This window comes from Mustelus asterias, chromosome 12 (genome assembly GCF_964213995.1).
Source record: "Mustelus asterias chromosome 12, sMusAst1.hap1.1, whole genome shotgun sequence".
NCBI classification, from domain to species: domain Eukaryota; kingdom Metazoa; phylum Chordata; class Chondrichthyes; order Carcharhiniformes; family Triakidae; genus Mustelus; species Mustelus asterias.
Genome location: NC_135812.1, coordinates 90017945 through 90041757, shown reverse-complemented (window position 1 = coordinate 90041757; position 23813 = coordinate 90017945). Strand labels below are relative to the sequence as shown.

The 23813-nt window shown below is 40.9% G+C and overlaps 1 protein-coding gene across 1 annotated transcript in view; it reads left to right on the top strand.

Annotated features, from left to right (window-relative positions):
- nploc4 (NPL4 homolog, ubiquitin recognition factor) overlaps window positions 1-23813 on the top strand; it is a 69153-nt gene that overhangs the window by 19602 nt on the left and 25738 nt on the right. Inside the window, exons 4-10 of the mRNA XM_078225596.1 lie at window positions 3911-4102; window positions 6559-6607; window positions 10166-10260; window positions 11815-11938; window positions 14068-14247; window positions 21104-21190; window positions 22728-22799. Coding sequence (XP_078081722.1) covers window positions 3911-4102; window positions 6559-6607; window positions 10166-10260; window positions 11815-11938; window positions 14068-14247; window positions 21104-21190; window positions 22728-22799 — 799 coding nt within the window. The remainder of the gene's footprint in view (window positions 1-3910; window positions 4103-6558; window positions 6608-10165; window positions 10261-11814; window positions 11939-14067; window positions 14248-21103; window positions 21191-22727; window positions 22800-23813) is intronic.

Below are 23813 nucleotides of genomic sequence, written 5' to 3'. Positions count from 1 at the left end.
TTGACTTCTATTGTGTATCAAGGAATAGGTGCCGGTAGACTACTTTGTTTTTCTAGGTGGAGTAGTTGAAGAATGAGTAAGCAGCTGAAGGGGATTTTTTTGCCGCTGTTGAGCGATAAGCTTTCATTGTGTTCTGTAAGTCGAAAAAATATTTAAAAAGACAGTTGGTTCACAAAGAAAAGCAGTTCCTACTCAGTAGTTACAAGTATTCTGAATTTCTGGAAGTCCAAAGATGTGCAGATTAGGTGCATTGGCCATGCTAAATTCTCCCTCAGTGTACCCGAACAGGCACCGGAGTGTGGCGTCGGAGTGTGGCGACTAGGGGATTTTCACAGTAACTGCATTGCAGTGTTAATGTGAGCCTACTTGTAACAATAATAAATAAATAAACTTAAACTTATCTCGGAGAGTTGTGAAGTGGGAGGGGCCATTCATGACAGGATTTGAAACGAGGATGAGAGTTTTAAAATCACAGTGTTGCATAGCATAGCTAATAGCCAATGTAAGCCAGTGAGCATAGCAATGATAGGCAAATGGGATTTGCTGTGAGTTAGGCAACTGGCCTCAAGTTTAGAACATGGGAAGCCAGCCAGGAATGCATAGCGTATGTCTGGTCTAGAAGTAGCAAAGGCATGAATGAGGATTTCAGCAGCAGATGAACTGAGGCAGGGGTGGAGTTGAGCAGTGTTGCAGAGGGGGAAAATAGGCATCTTTGAGATGTGTGTGTATGTGGTTGAAAGTTCACCTCTCGGTTAAATATGAGTTTAGGAATCGTTTGATTTAGCCTCAGTCCATTGTCAGGAAAAGGGATAGAGTCGGTGGCGGGCGAGCAGTTTGTGGTTGGGACCAAAGACAATGGCCTCAATTTTCCCGAGGTTTAATTGGAGGAAATCTCTACTAACCTAGTCCTGGATATTGGACAAGCTTGACAATTTGGACAGTGGAGGGATCAAGAGATGTGGCGAGGGAAAGCTGGGTATCATCTGCTTACATGTGGAACTGATGTGTTTTCGGATGAAAGCAAAATACTGCGGATGCTGGAATCTGAAACAAAATCAGAAAATGCTGTAAAACCTCAGCAGGTCTGACAGCACCTGTGGAGAGAGAATAGAGCCAACGTTTCAGCAAAGCAATCACCCAGTCTGCGTTTGATCTTTGCGATGTAGAGTACAGTGCATTGAGAGCCGCAAATGCAATTGAAGGAGGTGCATGTGAAGTGCTGCTTCACCTGAAAGAGGTGTTTAGGACCTGGGATGGTGAGCAGGGAGGACATAAAGGGGCAGGTGTTGCACCTTCTGCAATTGCATGGAAAGATGCTGTGGGAAGGGGGTGAGGTGTTGGGTGTGATGGAGGAGTGGACCAGGGTGTCCCTGCGGAATGCTGACAGGGGTAGTGAGGGGAAGATGTGTTGAGTGGTGGCATCATGCTGGAGTTGGCGGAAATGGTGTAGGATGATCCTTTGAGTGTGGAGACTGGTGGGATGAAAAGTGAGGACAAAGGGGACCCTATCCTGGTTCTGGAGGGCGGGGAGGGGGTGAGAGCAGTGGCCATGGGGATGGATCAGATGTGGTCAAGAGCCCTGTCAACCACAGGAGTGGAAAACCACGATTGAGGAAGAAGGAAGACATATTGGCAGCACTTTGGAAAGTGGCATCATCTGAACAGATATGGCAGAGGCGAAGGAATTGAGAGAATGGGATGGAGTCCTTACAGGATGTGGGTGTGAAGAGCAAGTCAAGGTAGTTGTGGGAGTTGGTGGCCTTGTAATGGATACTGGTGGACAGTTTATCACCAGAAATGGAGACAGAGAGGTCAAGGAGGAACGAGAAGTGTCAGAGATGGACTATATGAAGGTGATAGAGGGGCGGAAATTGGAAGCAAAATTGATAAATTTTTCCTGGTCCAGACAGGAGCATGAAGCGGCACCAAAATAGTCATCAATGTGTTGAGAAAGGAGTTGTGGGAGGGGGCCAGAGTCGGACTGGAGCAGGGAATGCTCCACATAACCCATAAAGTGACAGGTGTAACTGGGACCCATGCGGGCGCCCATAGCCACACCTTTTATTTGGAGGAAGTGAGACAAATTAAGGGAGAAATTGTTGAGTGAGAGAACCAGTTCAGCCAGACGGAGGAGAGTGGTGGTGATGGGATTGTTCAGACTTCTGTTTGAGGAAGAGGCGAAGAGCTTTGAGGCCATCCTGGTGGGGAATGGGAGTGTAAAGAGATTGGATACCCAAGGTGAGGAGGAGGTGGTTAGAGCCAGGGAACTGGAAGTTGTTGATATGGCGTAGGGCATTGGAGTAATCACAGATATAGGTGGGTAGGGACTGGGCAATAGACAAGAGGAGAGAAAATGGAGTCAAGATAGGAGGAAATGAGTTCAGTGGGGCAGGAACAGACTGACACATTGGGCCTATTGGGGCAGTCCTGTTTGTGGATTTTGGGAAGGAAGCGGGCTGTCCGGGGTTGGGAGACTGAGGTTGGAAGCTGTGGAGGGAAGATCTCCGGAGGCGACGAGGGCATTGACAGTCCTGGAAACAGTGGTTTGATGTTTGATGGTCAGGTCATGGTCCAGGGGGAGGTAGGAGGAAGCGCCCGAGAGTTGGGTGCTCAGTCTCTGCGAGATAGAGGTCCATACGCCTGACAACAACAGCACTGCTCTTGTTGGCGGGTTTGATGAGAAGGCCTGGATTGGACCTGAGAGAAGTGCAGCAAGTTCGGAAGGAGACAAGTTAGAGTGGTTGAGAGGAGCAGAGAAATTGAGATGGCCGATGTCACGCAGATAGTTGATGAAAAGATGAAGAGCGGGTAAGAGGCCAGAGGGAGGGGTCTAGGTGGAGGGGGAATGCTGGCGGTGAGTGAAAGGATCTGCTGATTAGAGAGGAGGGCTCCTGCCCAAAGAAATGAGCATGGAGACGAAGGCGGTGAAAGATGAGTTCAGCATCATGTCGAGCCCGAAATTTGTTGAGGTGAGGACGTAAGGGTACGAAGCTTTTGAGTACAGCGCGCTCAGCCTCAGAGAGGGGAAGGTCAGAGGGCATAGTGAATAAGTGGCAAGCGCTGGGATTAGGAGGGATGGGATCCAAAGGACGGGGGGAGGGTCCTGGATGGGTGTTGGTATTGATGAGTTGTTGGAATTTGCATCCCGTTAATACGTCATATGAGACAAAGAATGAAGTGAAACTGGGGGCCAGGAAAGCTCTGAGAAAAGAATGAGTCGGTACTGCTGGAGAGAGATATCGAGGGTGTGCATATGGCGGTGCATGGCACTGAGGGTGGATCTCAGGATGCAGTGAGAACAGCAGTCCGAGGAGCGTTGTATGTCCTAGAGATACCTGTAATCCTGGGTGGATTCGAAAGATGGGTTGGAGCTTCATTTGGAATCCAGGTGGGGTGAGACAGAGACTTAGGAAGGAAAAATGGCTCTGCAAGCGAGTAAATACCTTGTCAAACACCAGGAGGGAATTGGAAAGCAGTGACAGTGCACAGGGTGAGAGAGACAAATGGAAATTCTATCAGAGAGAAGAGCAGTACTTTTTCAGGGAAGGCATTCCTGGAGGAGAAGTGGCAATGAGTTAAATACCAAGATAAAAGCAAAATACTGCGGATGCTGGAATCTGAAACAAAAGCAGAAAATGCTGGAAAATCTCAGCAGGTCTGACAGCATCTGTGGCGAGAGAATAGAGCCAATGGTTCAAGTCTGGATGACCCTTCGTCAGCTCTGAGTGTCAAGCCAGTATGGCTGTTTGAAGGAATACTCAGGCTCCCAAAAATATCAACGGTTGCTTTGTCAGCAGTAATGCTTTAATTTGGGCTAATGCAACGTGACTTTGATATGTCCTTGGTTTCAGTATTCAACATTTTGACAGCTGTAAGCCCAGTAATTTATCCTTAACATCTTCTGCTTTAGACATGGAGACCTGCTATTCCTCTTTCCATCAAGCGACGCTGGAACTTCCACTCAAATTATGGAGACTACAGCCCAAGCTCCTGGAGGGTCACGAGTTTCAACCACGTCTACAGTGCCTGTTGTGGAGGATGACATTGACCAGTATCTAATGAAACAGGATGGAAAGATATACAGAAACAGGGACCAGCAACAGTAAGACTTTTTGATCAGAAATCGATAGAATAGTATTAATTATGTACGTTTTATAAATTATAGCATTGACTGCGTTCACATCACTATAAATTAGTAAGAGGTGACCTCTTAAAGCGCAAGCCATTTGTGGAAACCTTCTGTAACCAAAGAACTTCTTTAGGGGTAATGTTCCCTCTAAGCTATTTCCTCTTTTAACTTTTTATCCATATCCAAGAGGCTACGCGACCTGCTCCTTGATCAATCCCATGGTTTTCAAACTGATTCTTGGGAAATCTTCAGTGAGTAGTCTACAATTGCACAAGTCTCTGCTCCAAACATTCCTTTGGTTTGTGCCTTTGTCTGATTTGCACTTAATGTTTCTGCACAGAACTGAGATAATTTTAGTTGTGTTCAGTGTTACTTCCATGATGGTTCTGTTGCATGTTGCACCCCTGAGCCCCAATACAGTGAGAGCTTAAATAAATAGCTCTGCTGGAGCAAGATGAATATGTGATGCAATGTACAATTTAAACGAGGTTTGACATCCTATTTAAACAGGAGGAGATTAAATAAAATAGTTTCTAAGTTAAGGCGGTTGGTTATTTGTTCCATAATGGTAATGGTGCTGGGGAATAAAGTGGATGAAATGCCTTTGGGTGAACACTTGATTAAGAGTGATCATTGGGACATACGGTTTAGATTGGTATATGAGAAGAGAAAGGGGAAAAAATCTGACGTAAATTGGAAGAGGATTCATTTCCATGGGATGTGAAGATGTTTAGTCAGGGTAAAATGAAACCAAAACAGTAGCTGAAGAGTGAATGGTCTTTAAGGAGGATCTCTTTCGGGTACGGACTAGGTATATTCCAACAAGGATGGAAAGGTTCAAGAACCAAAATCAAGACTCCTTGGTCAGCAATTTAAATTAATAAGACGAAACTAAGGAAAGGAGAGTGTATGATGCCTGGCAGTTAAATTCTTCAATTGAGAACCAGTCCAATACAATAAGAGAGGAAAGTAAGCCTGGCAAAGGGAGAATATGAGAATAGGATGGCAATAAACATAAATGTGAGCCCAAAAATCTTCTACCAGCACGTAAATAATAAGTGGGTAGGAAGAGGAGGGATGGGGCATATTCGGGCCAAAACGAGGCATAGGGCAGGGCTAGAAAACTCAATGAGTACTTTGTATCACTGTCTACCAAGGAAGTCAGTGAAAAAATGTTCGTAGAAGCAGAGACAACAGAGGTAATGGATTAGGTGAAAATTGATAGGCACCATACATTGGAAAGGCTGGATATGCTTAGAATGGATAAGTACCTGGTCTGCGATGGCTTGCCTTCCAGGTTACTCGGGAGAAATGGGGATAGCAGAAGTGCTTGCCATAATCTTCCAATCTTCGCTCTATACAGAAGAATTGCCAATGAATTGTAGACTGGCCTGTGACACCCTTACTGAGGAAAGGGCATAGGACATCTGTAGTAACTACAGGCTGGTCAATATAACATCAATGGTTGGTATGCTTTCAGAACAGTAATCGAAGAAAAAAAATTAACAGACACTTGAAGAGGTTTGAGGAGAGCTAGCATATATTTATTAACAGCCAATCATGTTTGACTAAGCTAATTGAATTTTTGATAAGGGCGGCACAGTGGTTAGCACTGCTGCCGCATAGCGGCAAAGATCTGGGTTCGATTCCTGGCTTGGGTCACTGTCTGTGAGGAATTTGCACATTCTCCCAGTGATTGCGTGGGTTTCCTTCAGGTGCTCCAGCTTCCTTCCACAGTCCAAAGATGTGTGGGTTAGGTGGATTGGCCATGCTAAATTAGTGTCAGGGGGATTAGCAGGGTAAATGCATGGGGTTATGGGGATAGGGCTTGGGTGAGATTGTTGTTGGTGCAGGCTCAATGGGCTGAATGGCCTCCTGCATTGTAGGATTCTATGATGTAACAGCATATTGATGAGAAGAATGCAGTTTTTATTATCCACATGGATTTTAAGAAAGTGTTTTATGAAGTTAGTTTATAGTGTGATCGGGAGAATTCTCTCAATTGATGGGTAGCTCTAAAGAGTTAACAAACTTGATTGATCTGTCATCGGCTGGTATTGATAACTTGGCCGATTATTAGGTTCTCACAGATGAAATAATAGTGAGGCTTGTGTTTACAATCCACAAGAAAATGGTAAAGAAGATCCTAGTGATAAATAGCTATTGTTCTGTTGTGGAAAACTTTTAAAACATAAGGGGATGATCATGACTTTGTGTGGTAGTGTATAGCAAGTTATAGTGCATTGGCAGCCTGGTTTGCACCTCCCCTGAGCTCAACATAAATAATGGAGGGATATACAAAATATGCTGCCAATTTGCAATTGCCCTTTTGTACACTGTCACAAAGATGGAATCTAGACCGAGAACTCAGTTTTGTTTTCAGAATTACATTCTTTGTTAAACTTCTTTTGGGTTTGTGTTTTTGTTAGGTGTCGACATGGTGCGCTGGGCAAATGTGTTCATTGTGTTCCACTGGAGGTAAGGACATCACAGCAGTATTATCATTCTGTTTGGAAATCATTGCATATTATTGTCCAAGAATATTGATCGAGGCAGTTTGTGCTGCTTGACATAGTGGACAGATGAAAGGACATTCTGACTATATGGTACTCTTAACTCATTACCCTGATTTGTTAATACTGAGCGTGAAATCAAATTTCTTTCCAGAGCAGTCCAGCTGAAAGCATTACTGTAACTACATGTGGCATTTTTATTTTCATACAATAGAGGGGGGGGGGATATTTTGGAAATCAAGTATGTTAAAATCATTATTTTTAACAAGTGGAATGATGGAAAATATTAGAACCCAGATATATTAATATAATATGCTTTTATCACAGGATGGGCATTATTAAGATCAGCCAGTGACAAGAGATTTGTAGGTTTTGATATTTTTAGTATGAATGCCTAAAAACTTTTTTGCTGACTGGTCCTTATTCAGAAGTGTGTTAATTTACATTGGGTTCTCAAACCAACATTTCTAGCGATGTCAGCGTACATGTGGAATCTTAAAGAACACTCAACTTTTTTAGTACAATAAATATTTTAAATTAGTATTTGCATCTTGTAGTTTTAAAAAGACCAATCAGCGTAGGATAATCATTGACCATAATGTTACTGTACACATGTATTTAGAACCATGCAAGCTATACAGGGTCCCATAAGAATGGAGGCTGGGCATTTTCCTTCTGTCTCATTAGTCTGTAGCACAGACATGCCCACGCTTCTTATCTACTTAACTTTTAATTGCAGGCACTCTGTGATGTGCTGGCAAAATAATTGCAAAACCACTTATGAGTGCTGTGCATTTGGCATTTTTATTTGTTATTCAGTTAGCATGCACTTATCGTCCCCCTTTACAAATCGATTCTTTGCATTTTGTTTCTCACAGCGCTATGTGCAGACACATGCTATCAGTTTAAAATGGAAAATCAATCCCTTCTCAGGGATTTTGATGCCATCATATTAGTCTTTTTTATAGTAATGGAATTTAGTGAACAATTGATTGTAATACATAATTTAATAAACCGTTAATGCAGTCTTGGCTATCATATCTGTTAAGTGTCCTATGATAGATATAGCTTGTTCTTCAAGGTTTTTCAAGTACGTGTAACAAAATTCCTTATTGGCATGCTTGGATATTTATCAACCTGAAGTATAATATTTCAATGTTCCATTGTTTTCAATTCGGCTAAAAGCAAACTATAGTAAACGCTTACATCTTTCTTTGTCATTCACCTGCACAGTAGAAAATTCATCATTACTTGGTTTAAAAAACATCTGTCCTTATTCCTAAACCCCCTTTGCTGTGCATGCTGTCAATCTCTTTGAAGGCATGGAAAAAAGATTGGTATCAAGAACAAAATGGGGGATGGAACAAACCCTCAAAAGACGACAATATCTTAAGGGGAATAAAAGCAGAATCCGGAAGGGTGATTAGTAAAAATTCAAAGATAATCGAGCAGTTTTGTTGGGTGGAAGACAAGAAAAACAGTGAGGAGAGAAGACAAGAGATACTCTATAAATGAGAAAAAATAATGGTCACATTACTTAACAACAATAGAGAAATTAGTGTGTTAATATGAAAAATCATAAGCAACGAAAATACATCAGAATATCGGCCAAATGTATGGTAGCTCAGTAGAAAGCATGAAAAAAGCTTATAACAAGAAGAGAAGGTGGGATTGCTGGAGGGAACGTCTGAAATTCGATGTTGGGTGTCTGAATTTATAATTAAAAATGCTGATGACGCACACAGTAGATCCAGAAAAGAGAACAGAAACAGACTGATGCCGCTGGCACTCCACCACCTCTGTGTTAAAACAAAGGATCTGCACGTGTGTTAATCTGCCTTCGTTGCTCCAGAATTCCCACAGATCCACATTCCCTGTTTCAAGGTTCTGAGATGCTAGAGAGCAATAAAGTGCTGAGGAGAAGGCCGACACCCTATTACTGAGCTTGGTTGGCATAGTATTGGTGTCCAAAGACCAAGAGGCCTGTGTCGTGTTTGACAAATTTGAGTTGCGTGTGTGTGTTTTAAAAGCAATGACCAATTAGAAATATTTAAGTCAGCAGATGTGTATGTGGTTTTCAGAAAACATTTGAAGAGGTGTCTCGCAGGCTTGTTGCGAAATTCAGATATGTAGTATGAAAGGAGATAAGGCAACAGGATAGAAAGTTGATTGACAGGGTTAGTGGGTTTTGCTTGGCTTGAGCAAGGGCTGTAATGATAGAGGCGAGAATCAGCTGCGGACTTGGGCTTGGGTACACTGCCTTGAACAATTGATAGTACAAGTTAATGCATAGAAAGGCATTTTGGGAGGGGCACCAAGAAGTGGAAAGACACTTGAGAGTGTGCTTCAACAAGAAGGACCAAGGTGTTCAAACACGCATTCCTTGAAAAAGCAGTTGGATATTAACGGCACAAATGTGGCCAAGAGTATTTTGGGTTTTTATAAATAGTTGAATAAATGATGAGCAAAAATAATTTTTTTCCTGTAATGGTTAAGCACAGATAAGAGCACTGAATGCAGTTTTACTGCCTCATCATGAGGAAGGACATTACAGCGAAAGTGAGTGTACAATGAAGATTCACTTGGATGATACCAGAGATATAAAACCATTATTGAAAGGCTTGGGTATTGGGAATTTTCTCATTCTTATCTTATGATCTTATTGGAGCAGAAAAAGCCACACAAGAAAATTTAATAGACGTTTTTAAATTTATAAAAGATTTTGATATGTTAACTAGGCTGGGGAAAGACTGTTTCCTCTGATTGGGGATTTCATGATGGGAGGTCACAATGTGAAATTGTTGCTGTGATGGAAGAATTTTCTGATGCAGAGGGAGATGGGAGCATGCAATGTTCTGCCTCGGGGAACATTTGTGTGAGAGAGAGAGAAAGACCACTGCATCTTTGAAGGAAATAATGAGTGAATATTTGAAGCAGGCGAAGATACAGGGCTATTTTATCTGTTATGGCTCCAGTCTCTAATTTCCCCATTAAAAATTTCTGTAGATATGAAAGGTGTATTATGTAGTTTAGTGTGTGGGTGAGTGAGTTTATATTAATATTTTAAGTGTTAATGATCAAACAACCTTAAAAATAAAATGAAAATCCCAATACTGTTCAGACAGATACTATATTTATACTAGTTCTGAATTGTTCGAATCAGGAACATTAAAATAGGAAGCATAGGTTGATTGGCAGATTTATCCAAAGAGATGTGTTGTATTTGTGATGAGTAGCAAATGGATACAATAATTGTTGTCTTCACGGTGTGATTCCAGTTATAAATAAAACACTTGTGTATCTGACATATTTTCACATTTATGGCAAAGCTGGCACTTAAAATATTCTATGTTTAATTGAAAATATCCCCATTTGCACTAAGCACATTTCAGTAGTTGTCTAATGGTGGTTTATGAAAAATGTGAAAGCTTATTCTGTTCTACACACACACACTTCTTATCCTTTGGAAATGAGCTGTAGTTTGCATTCATCTATTTTCTGGACTATGCTTTTTATTCTTTAGCCTTTTGATGAGGATTATCTCAATCATTTGGACCCCCCTGTTAAACATATGTCATTCCATGCATACATCCGAAAACTGACCGGTGGTGCTGACAAGTAAGTACTCTTTGGAAAAAAAGATTCTCAGATTTTCCATAATAATTATTTTCTAAAAGTAGTTCTAATCGAGCCTATGATTCATACCTTATTTTCAGGTGTGCTGGTTTAAAATTGCCATAGTATCATGATAGTGGGTGGGGCAAACTAGATGAAGTTATCGAAGTAGTGGATTTTTTTATTTTATCCAGAATATCCTGATACAATCTATATCTATTCAAAGCAACCTGCTCCTGATTGTCAGTTCAGTTCTGAATTTTCTTGTCGCCCTGATCAATTCTGCTGGTTAGATGCTATTATTGACCCATGTAAACTGATGTTAGAGATATAGATCCAAATCTCCAAAAGGTAAATTCCTTGTAATCTATCTTGCGGTGTTTGACTTCTCTCTCCATTACACCCTAAAGACAATCTTGCATGATATTTGTGTATGAAAGTGATATTGCTGAAATTCTGCCTCAAAATCTACTCCTTTTGGGAATACCCTGTAGTTTGCTTGTAATTTGAGAGGCAAGACTACTTACTATGTGCACAATATCTTAGCCACTACCTTAATTTAACTGCACACTGATGGCCTGTTCTGTGCCTCCTACATTACTATTTAACTTTGACTTAAACTTTTTTCCAATCTACAGTATTTTAAAATTTATAGGTGCTGCAAAATAAACACCAGACTCCTATGCTGCATTTTTGGGCCAATTTACTTAATAGCATTATGAATTATGACTCAATGGAGGCAAATGATCAATAGTACTTTTAGACCACACTGAAATAGTGCATATTCAAAGGTATAAAGTTGCTTCCTATGTGTATAGTTAATTTTCTAAGATGTGAATAATACAAAAGAGTTTAGACCTGTCTATATTCCAACAAATGGTCCATTCATCTACAAAGACATGAGTTGTGGTTTTGACTCATTCATTGCGTCGAAAATGACTATTAAACTAGATGCGAGTGTTTAAGTGATTAACACTGTACAATAGCTTCTCTGATTTTAATTATTTAAAAAATGTTAGAATTCCATTCATATTGAGAATAGAATTTTGAAGTAATTGTAATTTTTAACTTTAAATTTTGAGGCTAGAGTCAGACTTACTTCCTGGTCTGAAGTTAGTTACTGGCCATTTTTTTCTCTCCTCTTCCCCATCTCCCAAAACCTGGGATCATTAAGGCAAATTATTCCATCTCTACCAACCCAATGTCTAATGCCTCCATAGAACTGACTCGATGTCTGAACTAGAAATCATCCAAAAGCATCTTTTTATTAATCAGGTGGCCAGATCCTTAAAGGTTAATCTGTTTGCATCGTTAAAACAACCAAATTTAACTTTCTTTGCCTACATCAATGTTGGGTCCTCTATTAGCTTGACCTTTTGACTCTACTAAAACTGATGAGCTCATCATCAGCCCAGTAGGATTAATATCTGGATTGAGGTTGCTAATTATTCTGTTTCAATTACTACATGTCAGTGATGTGCAGGGTTCATGTTTCTGGACTTCCCAACCTTATTGGAAAGCTGAAATGTTTAATTACGATTGTCATTCTGCTCACAGAGGCAAATTTGTTGCCTTGGAGAACATTAGCTGCAAAATCAAATCTGGGTGTGAAGGGCATCCCCCATGGCCTGATGGAATTTGTACAAAGTGCCAGCCGAGTGCCATAACATTGAACAGACAGGCAAGTATGAATTCATTGTTGCTGTGTGGATTTGCAAACCTCATTGTGAGTATTGGATGTTTCGGTGAGGGGTGGGAAGCACTTTTGATCCAGTTAAATAATTTAAGTATAGAATCGATTGTTTGTTACAAATTACCATAAAACGACACCAAACATTGGCAGCCCTTTGGAGCAATGTGGTCAGATTTGAAACTGAGAAAACCATCATTTTGTCATTTATCATCTTGTTTAATTCTTGTGGAGGTAGCGACAGGGAATTTAAAAAAGCCAATCTTGTAGTCTATTTTTAATTCAAATTGAAGCTATGTATAAAAATGCCTGTCGTACTATTTTGTTAAAATGTCTTAATTTGATCCCTTGGCTAATTAACTTTTCTCCAGCAAAGATACACATTGAATTAAGCACTGTTACCTCTAGGCTAATTTGCACCAAGTAACTGCCACCCATTCCACCCCCTCGCCACTAGTTGGCTCCTGGTGTGGCAACACAAATTTAAATTTATGATCCTTGTTTCAATATCTCTGAATGGTTTCGACCTGTTCTTTCCCTGTCACCTCTTCATACCTTAAAACCCTCTGCGATCTCTCTGCCTCTTGTCCTTTGATGCTGTGGCTTTCCTTGTCTCGATCCTAAGTTGCAGAATTCAGCATCTTCTGCCTCTCTACCTTTCTCTTTAAGACATTGAATAAAATCTACCTGTAACCAAACTTTCGATCGTTTCACCTAATACCTTTCTCTGTGACTTTGCCCAATTTTGTTTGATAACACTCTTGTGAAGTGCCTTGGGACTTTTCACAATAACAACTACTTATATTTACACAGCACCTTTTTAATGTCTAAGACATTTTTAAATTCTGTCTTTGCTTCCCTCCAAATACATTTGGTTTCTGTCCAGCTCCTTTAAGCCCAGAGGTGCTTTACTGTAATGAAGATAAGCTTTATAAATCTGTCAAAACAGGGTCAACATAAGGAGTAGACCATTCAGCCCCTTGAGTCTGTTCCATCATCCAGTCAAATCACAGCGGGTCTGTACCTCAACTCTTACCTAACAGAAAACTATTGAACTTGTTCTTAAAAATTTCAATTGAGCCAACATCTCTCAATTCTTTTGTGGGAGTGAGTTCCATATTTCCACTGTGCTCTATGTGAAAAAAGCTCCCCTTTAAGCACCATCCTGACTTGGAACTATATCATCATCCCTTTACTGTCACTGGGTCAAAATCATGGAACTCCCTTTCTAAAATCACTATTGTGGTACCTGTACCAGATGGACTGCAGCAATTCTAGAAGGTGGCTCACCATTATCTTCTCAAGGGCAATTAGGTATGGGTAACAAGTGTGGACCTTGTCAGTGCTGCCAACATCCCATGAAAGAATTTTTAAAAACTCTTAAATGGTCTGATGCTAATTTTAAACTTGTACCTTCTTGATCTAGATTCCTTAACCAGGGAGAATAATTTCTCTGTCCACCCTATTGAATCATTTAATCTTTTAAATGCTTACTTAGATAACTTCTCATTCTTCTACGCTTGGAAATACAAGCTAAATTTATACTGTTTAAATATAATTTAAAGTTTATTTATTAGCGTCACAAGTAGACTTACATTAACGCTGCAATGAAGTTACTATGAAAGTCCCCTAGTCGCCACACTCCAGTGCCTGTTCGGGTACACTGAGAATTTAGCACAGCCAAAGTACCTAACCAGAATGTCTTTCAGACTGTTGGAGGAAACGAGCATGTTGAGGAAACCCACGCAGACATGGGGAGAACGTGCAGACTCCTGTAGCCAAGTGTCCCAAGCCGGGATTCAAACCCAAGCCCCTGGCGCTGTGAGGCAGCGGTGCTAACCACTGTGCCCCAGTGCTGCAAATATATTGATAATTCAAAATTCTAATTATTCAAAATTATTCGTGATCCAATATTTGGAATTCTCAGGATGAGACTGTGTACCTTATTTGCATTGGAGTATTGCAATTAAAGTGAGTTGAAGATTGTACATAGCACATTATGGCTGCCTCCTGACATGCATATTAGTGCTGTTATAAAGTTCTGAATGTTAAGAGCCTCAGCAGTTGTAATTAGGAAATTATTACCAAGATCTCTTATGTAGTAATTATCTTTTGAACAGAAATACAGACATGTGGATAACATAATGTTTGAAAACCACACAATAGCAGATCGTTTCCTCAACTTTTGGCGTCAAACAGGAAACCAACGGCTTGGATTCCTTTATGGTCGCTACACTGAACACACGGACATTCCTCTAGGCATTCGAGCAGAGGTTGCTGCCATCTATGAACCTCCACAGGTAAGAGATCTGTTTTTTTATTTTATTAATAGGTGGGTGGCATAGCGGCACAGTGGTTAGCTCTGCTGCCTCACAGCATCAGAACCCAGGTTCAATTCCAGCCTTGGGTCACTGTGTGGAGTTTGCGCATTCTCCCCGTATTTGCGTGGGTTTTCTCCGGGTGCTCCGGTTTCCTCCCACAGTCCAAAGATATGCGGGTTAGGTGGATTGGCCGTGCTAAATTGACTCTTAGTGTCAGGGGGATGAGCTAGAGTAAATGCAATAGGACTTGGGTAGGATTGTGGTTGGTGCAGACTCGATGGGCCAAATGGCCTCCTTCTGCACTGTAGAATTCTATGATTCTATAATAGATATGGCATTTTGTTCATTGTGCTTTCAACAATATTTCACATCTGTACACTTTTTTAGAGTGGGATCATTTGCAAGAACAGGTAAAGTGAGTGGAGAAATAAACAGTTTCCTGTGATCAAAAATGTCTTGAGGATGCAGGAGAAATGTTAAACTCAGTTTATCAGCAAAATTTAATGGTCATAAGAATGAATCGCTTTGTCTGTGAAGTGTTTGTATTTTATGGTACCCATTTCCTATTTAATTTGTATTTGGTACTTTTGTGCTTCTACTACAGGGGCTTAGAACCTTTACAGGAAGAGAGTTGAACATGTGAAATATGAAATACTCTCGAATCTAAATGTCATTAAATGCAAATATATAACAACATAGCTTGTGAAGTCTTAAATACTATAAACTGCTATTTCATGTGAAAGAGGGAATATAACCTGGTTTTTCATGTAATATAGTTACAGAGGATAAAAAGTTATTTGCCTTTGTGTGCACTTACTCTAGAAGAGGACTTGTGTGGTGTTGATTAAACTTCCAATGGCCCAGTGAAGGCAGCTTGGATCCACTAGATGGCCCCACATTGCCTGTTCTCCAAATAGTGGAATGCTGTTTTGTATGATTTGAACTGATTACTCTTAAGCAGTAAATATATTCACAGTAAATGAAACATTGTGATAAATATTTGCTGCATTATCATGCCGGTTTGAACCATATAGAATTCAATTTTCGTTTAGAACATACGAATGTTTTTTTAAAAGCTATATATTAGTTGCATTTTAATTTGAGATCTTATTCATTCTACATGGATATTTTATTGATGTGTCAATACATATACTCCATGCTACTTTTGAGCAGATTTATATTTAGGGGGAGGGTGTGTTTCTTTTATGGTTTATTCAGGATTCATTGGCCGTTGTTGTCTGGCCAACATTTCTTGCCCAAAAAACAATTGAGTGACTTGCTAGGCCATTTCAGAGGGCAGTTAAGAGTCAACCACGATGCTGTGAGTTTGGAGTCACTTTTTGGCCTGACAGGATCTGGCAGCAGATTTCCATCCCAAAGGGCACTGGTGAACCAGATGGGTTTTAATGAGCAATCTGGTAGTTTCATAGAACCATAGAACATTACAGCACAGAAACAGGCCTTTTGGCCCTTCTTGGCTGTGCCGAATCATTTTTCTGCCTAGTCCCACTGATCTGCACCTGGACCATAGCCCTCCACACCCCTCTCATCCATGTACCTGTCCAAGTTTTTCTTAAATGTTAAAAGTGTGCCTGCATTCACCACTTTATCTGGCAGCTCATTCCACACTCCCACCACTCTCTGTGTGAAGAAGCCCCCCCCCCTAATATTCCCTTTAAATTTTTCCCCCTTAACCCATGTCCTCTAGTTTTTTTTCTCCCCTAGCCTCAGTGGGAAAAGCCTGCTTGCATTCACTCTATCTATACCCATCATAATTTTATACACCTCTATCAAATCTCCCCTCATTCTTCTACGCTCCAGGGAATAACGTCCTAACCTATTCAACCTTTCTCTGTAACTCAGTTTCTCAAGTCCCGGCAACATCCTTGTCAACCTTCTCTGCACTCTTTCAACCTTATTAATATCCTTCCTGGAATTAGGTGACCAAAACTGCACACAATATTTTAAATTCGGCCTCACCAATGTCTTACACACCATAACATTCCAACTCTTATACTCAATACTTTGATTTATAAAGGCCAATGTACCAAAAGCACTCTTTACGACCCTATCTACCTGTGACGCCACTTTTAGGGAATTATGTATCTGTATTCCCAGATCCCTCTGTTCTACTGCACCCTTCAGTGTCCTACCATTTACCTTGTATGTTCTACGTTGGTTTGTCCTTCCGAAGTGCAATACCTCACACTTGTCTGCATTAAACTCCATCTGCCATTTTTCAGCCCAATTTTCTAGCTGGTCCAAATCCCTCTGCAAGCTTTGAAAACCTTCCTCACTGTCCGCTACACCTCCAATCTTTGTATCATCAGCAAATTTGCTGATCCAATTTACCACGTTATCATCCAGATCATTGATATAGATGACAAACAACAATGGACCCAACACTGATCCCTGTGGCACACCACTAGTCACAGCCCTCCACTCAGAGAAGCAACCCTCCACTACCACTCTCAGGCTTCTTCCATTGAACACAGTAAGAAGTCTAACAACACCAGGTTAAAGTCCAACAGGTTTATTTGGTAGCAAAAGCCACTAGCTTTCGGAACAGGCTGTCCCTTCGTCAGGTGAGTGGGAGTTCTTCCATTGAGCCAATGTCTAATCCAATTTACTACCTCTCCATGTATACCTAGCGACTGAACCTTCCTAACTAACCTCCCATGCGGGACCTTGTCAGAGGCCTTACTGAAGTCCATGTAGACAACATCAACTGCCTTCCCTTCATCCACTTTCCTGGTAACCTCCTCGAAAAACTCTAATAGATTGGTTAAACATGACCTATCACGCACAAAGCCATGTTGACTCTCCCTAATAAGTCCCTGTCTATCCAAATATTTGTAGATCCTATCTCTTAGTACTCCTTCCAATAATTTACCTACTACTGACGTCAAACTTCCCGCATTACTTTTTGAGCCTTTTTTAAACAACGGAACAACATGAGCTATCCTCCAATCATTCGGCACCTCACCCGCGGATACCGACATTTTAAATATATCTGCCGGCGCCCCTGAAATTTCAACACTAGTCTCCTTCAAGGTCCGAGGGAATACTCTGTCTGGTCCTGGGGATTTATCTACTCTGATTTGCCTCAAGACTGCAAGCATTTCCTCCCCTTTAATCCGTATAGGTTCCATGACCTCCCTACTTGTTTGCCTTATTTCCATAGACTCCATGCCAGTTTCCTTAGTAAATACGGATGCAAAAAACCCATTTAATATCTCCCCCATTTCTTTTGGTTCCATACATAGCCAACCACTCTGATCTTCAAGAGGACCAATTTTATCCCTTACTATCCTTTTGCTCTTAATATACCTGTAGTAGCTCTTAGGATTATCCTTCACCTTGTCTGCCAAAGCAACCTCATGTCTTCTTTTAGCCCTCCTGATTTCTTTCTTAAGTAGTTTCTTGTACTTTTTATACTCCTCAAACATTTTATTTGTTCCCTGTTGCCTATACATGTCATACATCTCTCTCTTCTTCTTTATCAGAGTTCCAATATCCCTCGAGAATCAAGGTTCCTTATTCTTATTCACTTTGCCTTTAATGACAGGAACATACAAACTCTGCACTCTCAAAATTTCTCCTTTGAAGGCCTCCCACTTACCAATCACATCCTTGCCAGAGAACAGCCTGTCCCAATCCACGCTTTTTGGATCCTTTCTCAGTTCTTCAAATTTGGCCTTTTTCCAGTTTAAAACCTCAATCCGAGGACCAGATCTATCTTTATCCAAGATCAAGCTGAAACTAATGGCGTTATGATCACTGGAACCAAAGTGTTCCCCTACACACACTTCCGTCACTTGTCCTAACTCGTTTCCTAATAGGAGATCTAATATTGCATCCTCTCTAGTTGGTACCTCTATATATTGATTTTAGAAAATTTTCCTGAACACATTTTACAAACTCTAACCTGTCTAGACCTTTAACAGTATGGGAGTCCCAATCTATATGTGGAAAATTAAAATCCCCTACTATCACAACTTTATGTTTCCTGCAGTTGTCTGCTATCTCTCTGCAGATTTGCTCCTCCAATTCTCGCTGACTATTGGGTGGTCTATAATACACCCCCATTAATGTGGTCATACCTTTCCTGTTTCTCAGCTCCACCCATATGGCCTCGGTAGACAAGCCCTCTAATCTGTCCTGCCTGAGCACTGCTGTAACATTTTCCCTGACTAGCAATGCCCCCCCCCCCCCCCCCCCCCCGCGCGCCCCCTTCTCCCCCCCTGCGCGCCCCCTTCTCTCTCCCCCCCCCCCCCCCCCGCCGCCGCCGCCTCTATCACGTTTGAAACATCGGAACCCTGGAACATTGAGCTGCCAGTCCTGCCCCTCCTGTAGCCAAGTTTCACTAATGGCTATAATGTCATAATTCCATGTGTCAATCCACGCCCTCAGCTAGTCTGCCTTCCCCACAATACTCCTGGCATTGAAATAGACACACCTCAGAAGATTATTACCACCACACACAACCCTTCTATTTGTGATTTTGCATGAACTATTAACATCATTTATTTTCACCCCTGCTCCATTATCTGCTCTGGCACTCTGGTTCCCATCCCCCTGCAAATCTAGTTTAAACCCTCCCCAATAACACTAGCAAACCTCCCTGCAAGTATATTGGTCCCCTTGTAGTTCAGGTGTAACCCGTCTCTCTTGTACAGGTCCCACCTACCCCAGAAGAGGTCCCAATGATCTAGAAATCTGAAACCCTGCCCCCTACACCAGTTCCTCAGCCACGTGTTCATCCGATCGAGCATCACCATTACTGAAACCAGCTTTTTATTTCAGATTTGTTTAATTGAATTTAAATTATCCTGTTTCTGTGCTGGGATTTGAACTCGTATCTCTGGATCATTAGTCCTGAATTCTGTATTACTAGTCCAGTAATGTAGCCACTATGCCATGATTGTTATTGGCCCATTCTAACCCTAAGCAATTTAGAATAAATGAACACTTCAACTATTGACCAAAGATTCTGTGAATGAAGTTTAAACAAAAACATAGGTTTCTTGTCACACGTGCATTGTGAAAGTGTTCACTAGTACAAGGATTGCGGTGGCAATATTTTCACCACATTTAGGAACCTAACTGAAACTCAGAAGCATTGTCAAATCAATGTACCTCTGGACAGGCACACATTCAGATGCCTACAAGCAAGATGGGCTCTGTTTGGCTCCACTCTGAGACACTGGACAATTTAACTCCATAGAACCGTTACATTGCAGAAAGAGGCTATTCAGCCCATTGTGTCCGGGACAGCCAAAAAAGAGAAATACATTTTCATTATTTGGCCCATGGTCTTGTAGGTTACGGGACTTCAGATGCAGATCTGGGTACTTTTTAAATGAGTTGAACGTTTGAGCCTCAACCACCAACTTAGGCAGTGCATTCCAGTCGCCTGGGTGAAAATGTTTTTCCTCGTATCCCCTCTAATCCTTCCACCAATCATCTTTAATCTATGCCCCCTGGTAATTGGCCCTTCAGCTAGGGGAAACAAGTTTTTCCTGTCTACCCCATCTAGACCCTTGATAAATTTGTACATCCCAATTAAGACAACCCTAGCCTATCCAATCTCTCCTCATAGCCACAACTTTCGAGGCATGGCAACAATCTTGTAAATCGCCACTTCACTCTCTCCAGAGCAATTACATCCTCCTTGTAATGTGGTGACCAGAACTGGACACACAACTCCAGCTGTGGCCTAATATAGTTTCATCATTACATCACAGATTTGCAATCAATACCTTGCCCAATAAAGGAAAGCATTCAATGTGCTTTCTTGGCCATCTTGTCCACTGGTGCTACGACCTTCAAGGGCCTGTAGACATGCACTTCAACCCCCCCCCCCCCAATTGACCCACTAAGAAACTTTTATCAAAACAAACTTTATTTAAAAGCACAGTGAGAATGTAGCAAAAAGAATTAGCATAACTTTTACCAATTAAAATACTTAAACATGACAGGGTATAATTCTTAACAACTAACTCCGTAGTTCCAATTTATAGGAACATCCCCACAGACATACATCATTCTTCAGAATCAGTTAGCGTAAAGCAACAAGTATGCTAGATTTCCAGCCTTTTAACTTTTTCTGGACAGAGATCCAGACAGCAGTTTCCAGAGAAGGATAGATCCTCAAACAGCAGAACTTCAAAGAAGTAAACCTACTCTCTGGCAGCTCCCAGTCTCCAGACTTCAGAGACAGAAAGGGATATCTCTCAGCTTCCAGACAGCAATTCTCAGAGAAAGATCCACTCTCATACAGCAGAATCTCAGAGGAAGAGACTTAGCTCCTGGCAGATTCCAGTCTGCAACTTCAGAGAGAGGAAAAGAGAGGCACCACTCTCTCTCATGACAAGAATCATGACAATCACATTTCTTAAAGGCACAGAATCAAGATAACATGGAGAGTGTGAAACACCACCTCCAGTGGTGTTTAGTGAGACATTTAGACCATCCCTCCTATCAGCTGAAATCGAGTTTGATAAGGTTGTAAATGGCAAACGGTACTGGTATTCTGTGACTCTAGTTCAGATTAATTTGGGGCAGCTATATCTGAGATCAATAAGGTGGTTACATCTAAATTGAGCTCATAGTTGTCTTTTTGGACTAAACTAAAGAAAATGAACTAAAGTTTCCCCTCCAATACAGTATTTGAGCTGTTGCACCAAATACAATGGAGGAATATTCCATTACTGTCTCATTCACAACTTCAGAAACAAGAGAACGAGTGACTAGATTCCTTAAAAAGTTACTAAATAAGAACATAACTTTTGAATATTGTTTGCTTTCTGACTGGTTTTTCCTCTTTTTGTAGATTGGTACAGCAAACAGCCTAGAATTTTTGGAAGACCCAAAAGCTGAAGTTGTAGATGAAATTGCTTCGAAACTTGGATTGAGGAAGGTGAGTCAGTGGCCCAGGTTTTGCTGCAGGAATAATGGAGAGGCTATAAACAGTCACCGTCATTAAGTACAATCGGACAACAATTTCCGGCGTCACAAATGTTAAATGCGAAAGTTGGGATGTTGCTGTCCAAGTTGCCTTTCTCCAAAAGCTTTATTGCATCAATACTTTCTGAAGCGGTTTGCCATTCAAACACAGAAAGGGTGTGAAGTTGTGGTACTAACCCACTAGATACTGACTAAATTTGCCAAAAAAGATTAGGTTTGTTCATTCAAGCCTAAGTGAAATTTTCATGGCATGCCACGTCTTAATTATTACCAAACAATCTCTCTGGAACTATGATTTGCTGTCAGTTGGCTGTTTTTAAAATTAAAAATAGTGCTAATTCATTTTTAAGTAACCTGTTCATTAAAAAGCAAGTTTATTTTATGCCCTGCACTTCAAAAACAATCTTCTTCCAACAGTTGGAGCTTGCGTTGTTTTTCTGTTTATATTAACAATTAACAGATGTGGAACATTGCTTTACAGTAAATGGAGTAATGTTTTCCAGCTGCTATGGACAGGATGACACATAAGATCTACATGCAAGTAGATCTTAAGTTTATTTAACTTCCAGGCCTATGTGAGTGGAAAAAGGAAGATCTTAAATTCAGAGAGATTTGTGTTCCTGAATTTAAATAGAAACGTTTTCTGGACAATAATCATTTAGTAATAGGCACCAAATATAAACTTGCGTCTGTGTGTGGAATTCTTGACGGAAAAGTAGAAGTGCATTTTTAAAATTGGCAGTGTTCTGATGTATTAAAAATAGATAATTCAGTTTGCATTTTATTGGCAAAAACAGTTTCTAATATAGAAAAAAAATACAAACTTGTGAAAACAAAAACACAAACAGAATAAGAAAAACACTCTCGACTGGCAGTTTTTTCTTTGCAGTTCTATGCTCCCAAGCTGCCCTCATCCCACTGCACCCTCTCCATTAGCTGGATAGTGGGATGGGGTGTATATTCCTCCAAAACTATTCCCATGATGTTTCAGTAGAAGGTGCAGTTGTAACTCTAATATGTGTTTCATAATTGAATACTTTCGCATTTATTAGCCTGTAAAGTGTGTCCACACTGTCAAATTCAGCAATAGATAGTGAAATATACTTCAATTTTTTCAAATATCAGTACTTCAGTAAAAGAGCCATTTCTGTTAGTTCAGACAAAATATTGATTTAGAATAATACCAAATGTGCCAACTTCAGTTACTGCTTTTGTGGCTGTGTTGCTTCGTGGGGCTCCTAACTTTGCTCACAGGATGAGTCCAGATGGGTAAGAAAAATCTGGCACTATTAGTTTTGCAATGTTTATAAGTACATCTGTTGGCCGTGCACAAAAGAGCACTGGGAAAGAGGTTAGCAAGTCAACTCACAGTTTGTCCTGGACTTCTAATTGAAAGCTAAATGGAAGTTTACAGCATATGGTGGAAACATCAAAACACTCAACTCTCACCATTTGGACTTGTTGACTTGCTGTGTTATTATTTGTTTCAGGTTGGCTGGATATTCACAGACCTCCTATCAGAGGACACGAGGAAAGGCACTGTCAAATTTATCAGGAATAAGGCAAGGAGTTTGATGCTCATTGAAGAGAATTTTTAGGATTACTACAGCTTTGCCATTTAGAACTACCTCTTGTTGCATTTTTAACTTTTTAGAAGTTAAGCAGTATTTCAAATGTGTTTGCAGTTCTGAGAGAAAATTGGGCTGCTGACTTGTTCCAATATCATACATTTCTTTTTGCTTCAGGAATTTTCTTTTTCTCCATTGTTTAGGGGGATCTGGCATGTAGTTGACATAACATGCATTTAATTTCAAACTATTTAGCAATATTCTTGATTATTCTTCCTTCAGTTTTTACTCTTCCCACTAATTTCAAAAACAAGTAAATTAGAAGAAACACTTGAACTGTAATTGTACTTGTCACTTTTATGTTGAATACCTTGCTGAGCTTTTTCAAATACATCGCACTCTACTGCTGAACGTGTTTTTAATCTTCTCCCCTTCCTGTCCTTCCACCTTCTTCATCCATCTTCCACTGAATTATGGAGCATTCACATCATAGAGTGCAGAAGAGGCCCTTTGGCTCATCGAATCTGCACCGATACGTGACACACCTGACCTCCCACCTAATCCCATTTACCAGCACTTGGCCTGCAGCCTTGAATGTAATGATGTGCTGAGTGCTCATCCTTTTCAAAGGATGTGAGACAATTTGCCTCTACCACCCTTCCAGGCAGCGCATTTCAGACTGTCACCACCCTCTGGATAATTTTCTTTTTCCTCACATCATGACCCCCCCCCAAACCTCCTATCCCTCACCTTGAACTTGTGTCCCCTCGTGACTGACCTTTCAACTAAGAGGAACAGCTGCTCCTTATCCCCCCTGTCCATGCCCTTCATAATCTTGTACACCTCGATCAGGTCGCCCCTCAGTCTTCTCTACTCCAACGAAAACAGCCCAAGCTTATCTGACCTCGCTTCATAACTTAAATCTTCCACCCCATGCAACATCCTCATGAATCTCCTCTGCAGCCCTTCCAGTGCAATCACATCCTTCCTATAATGTGATGACCAGAA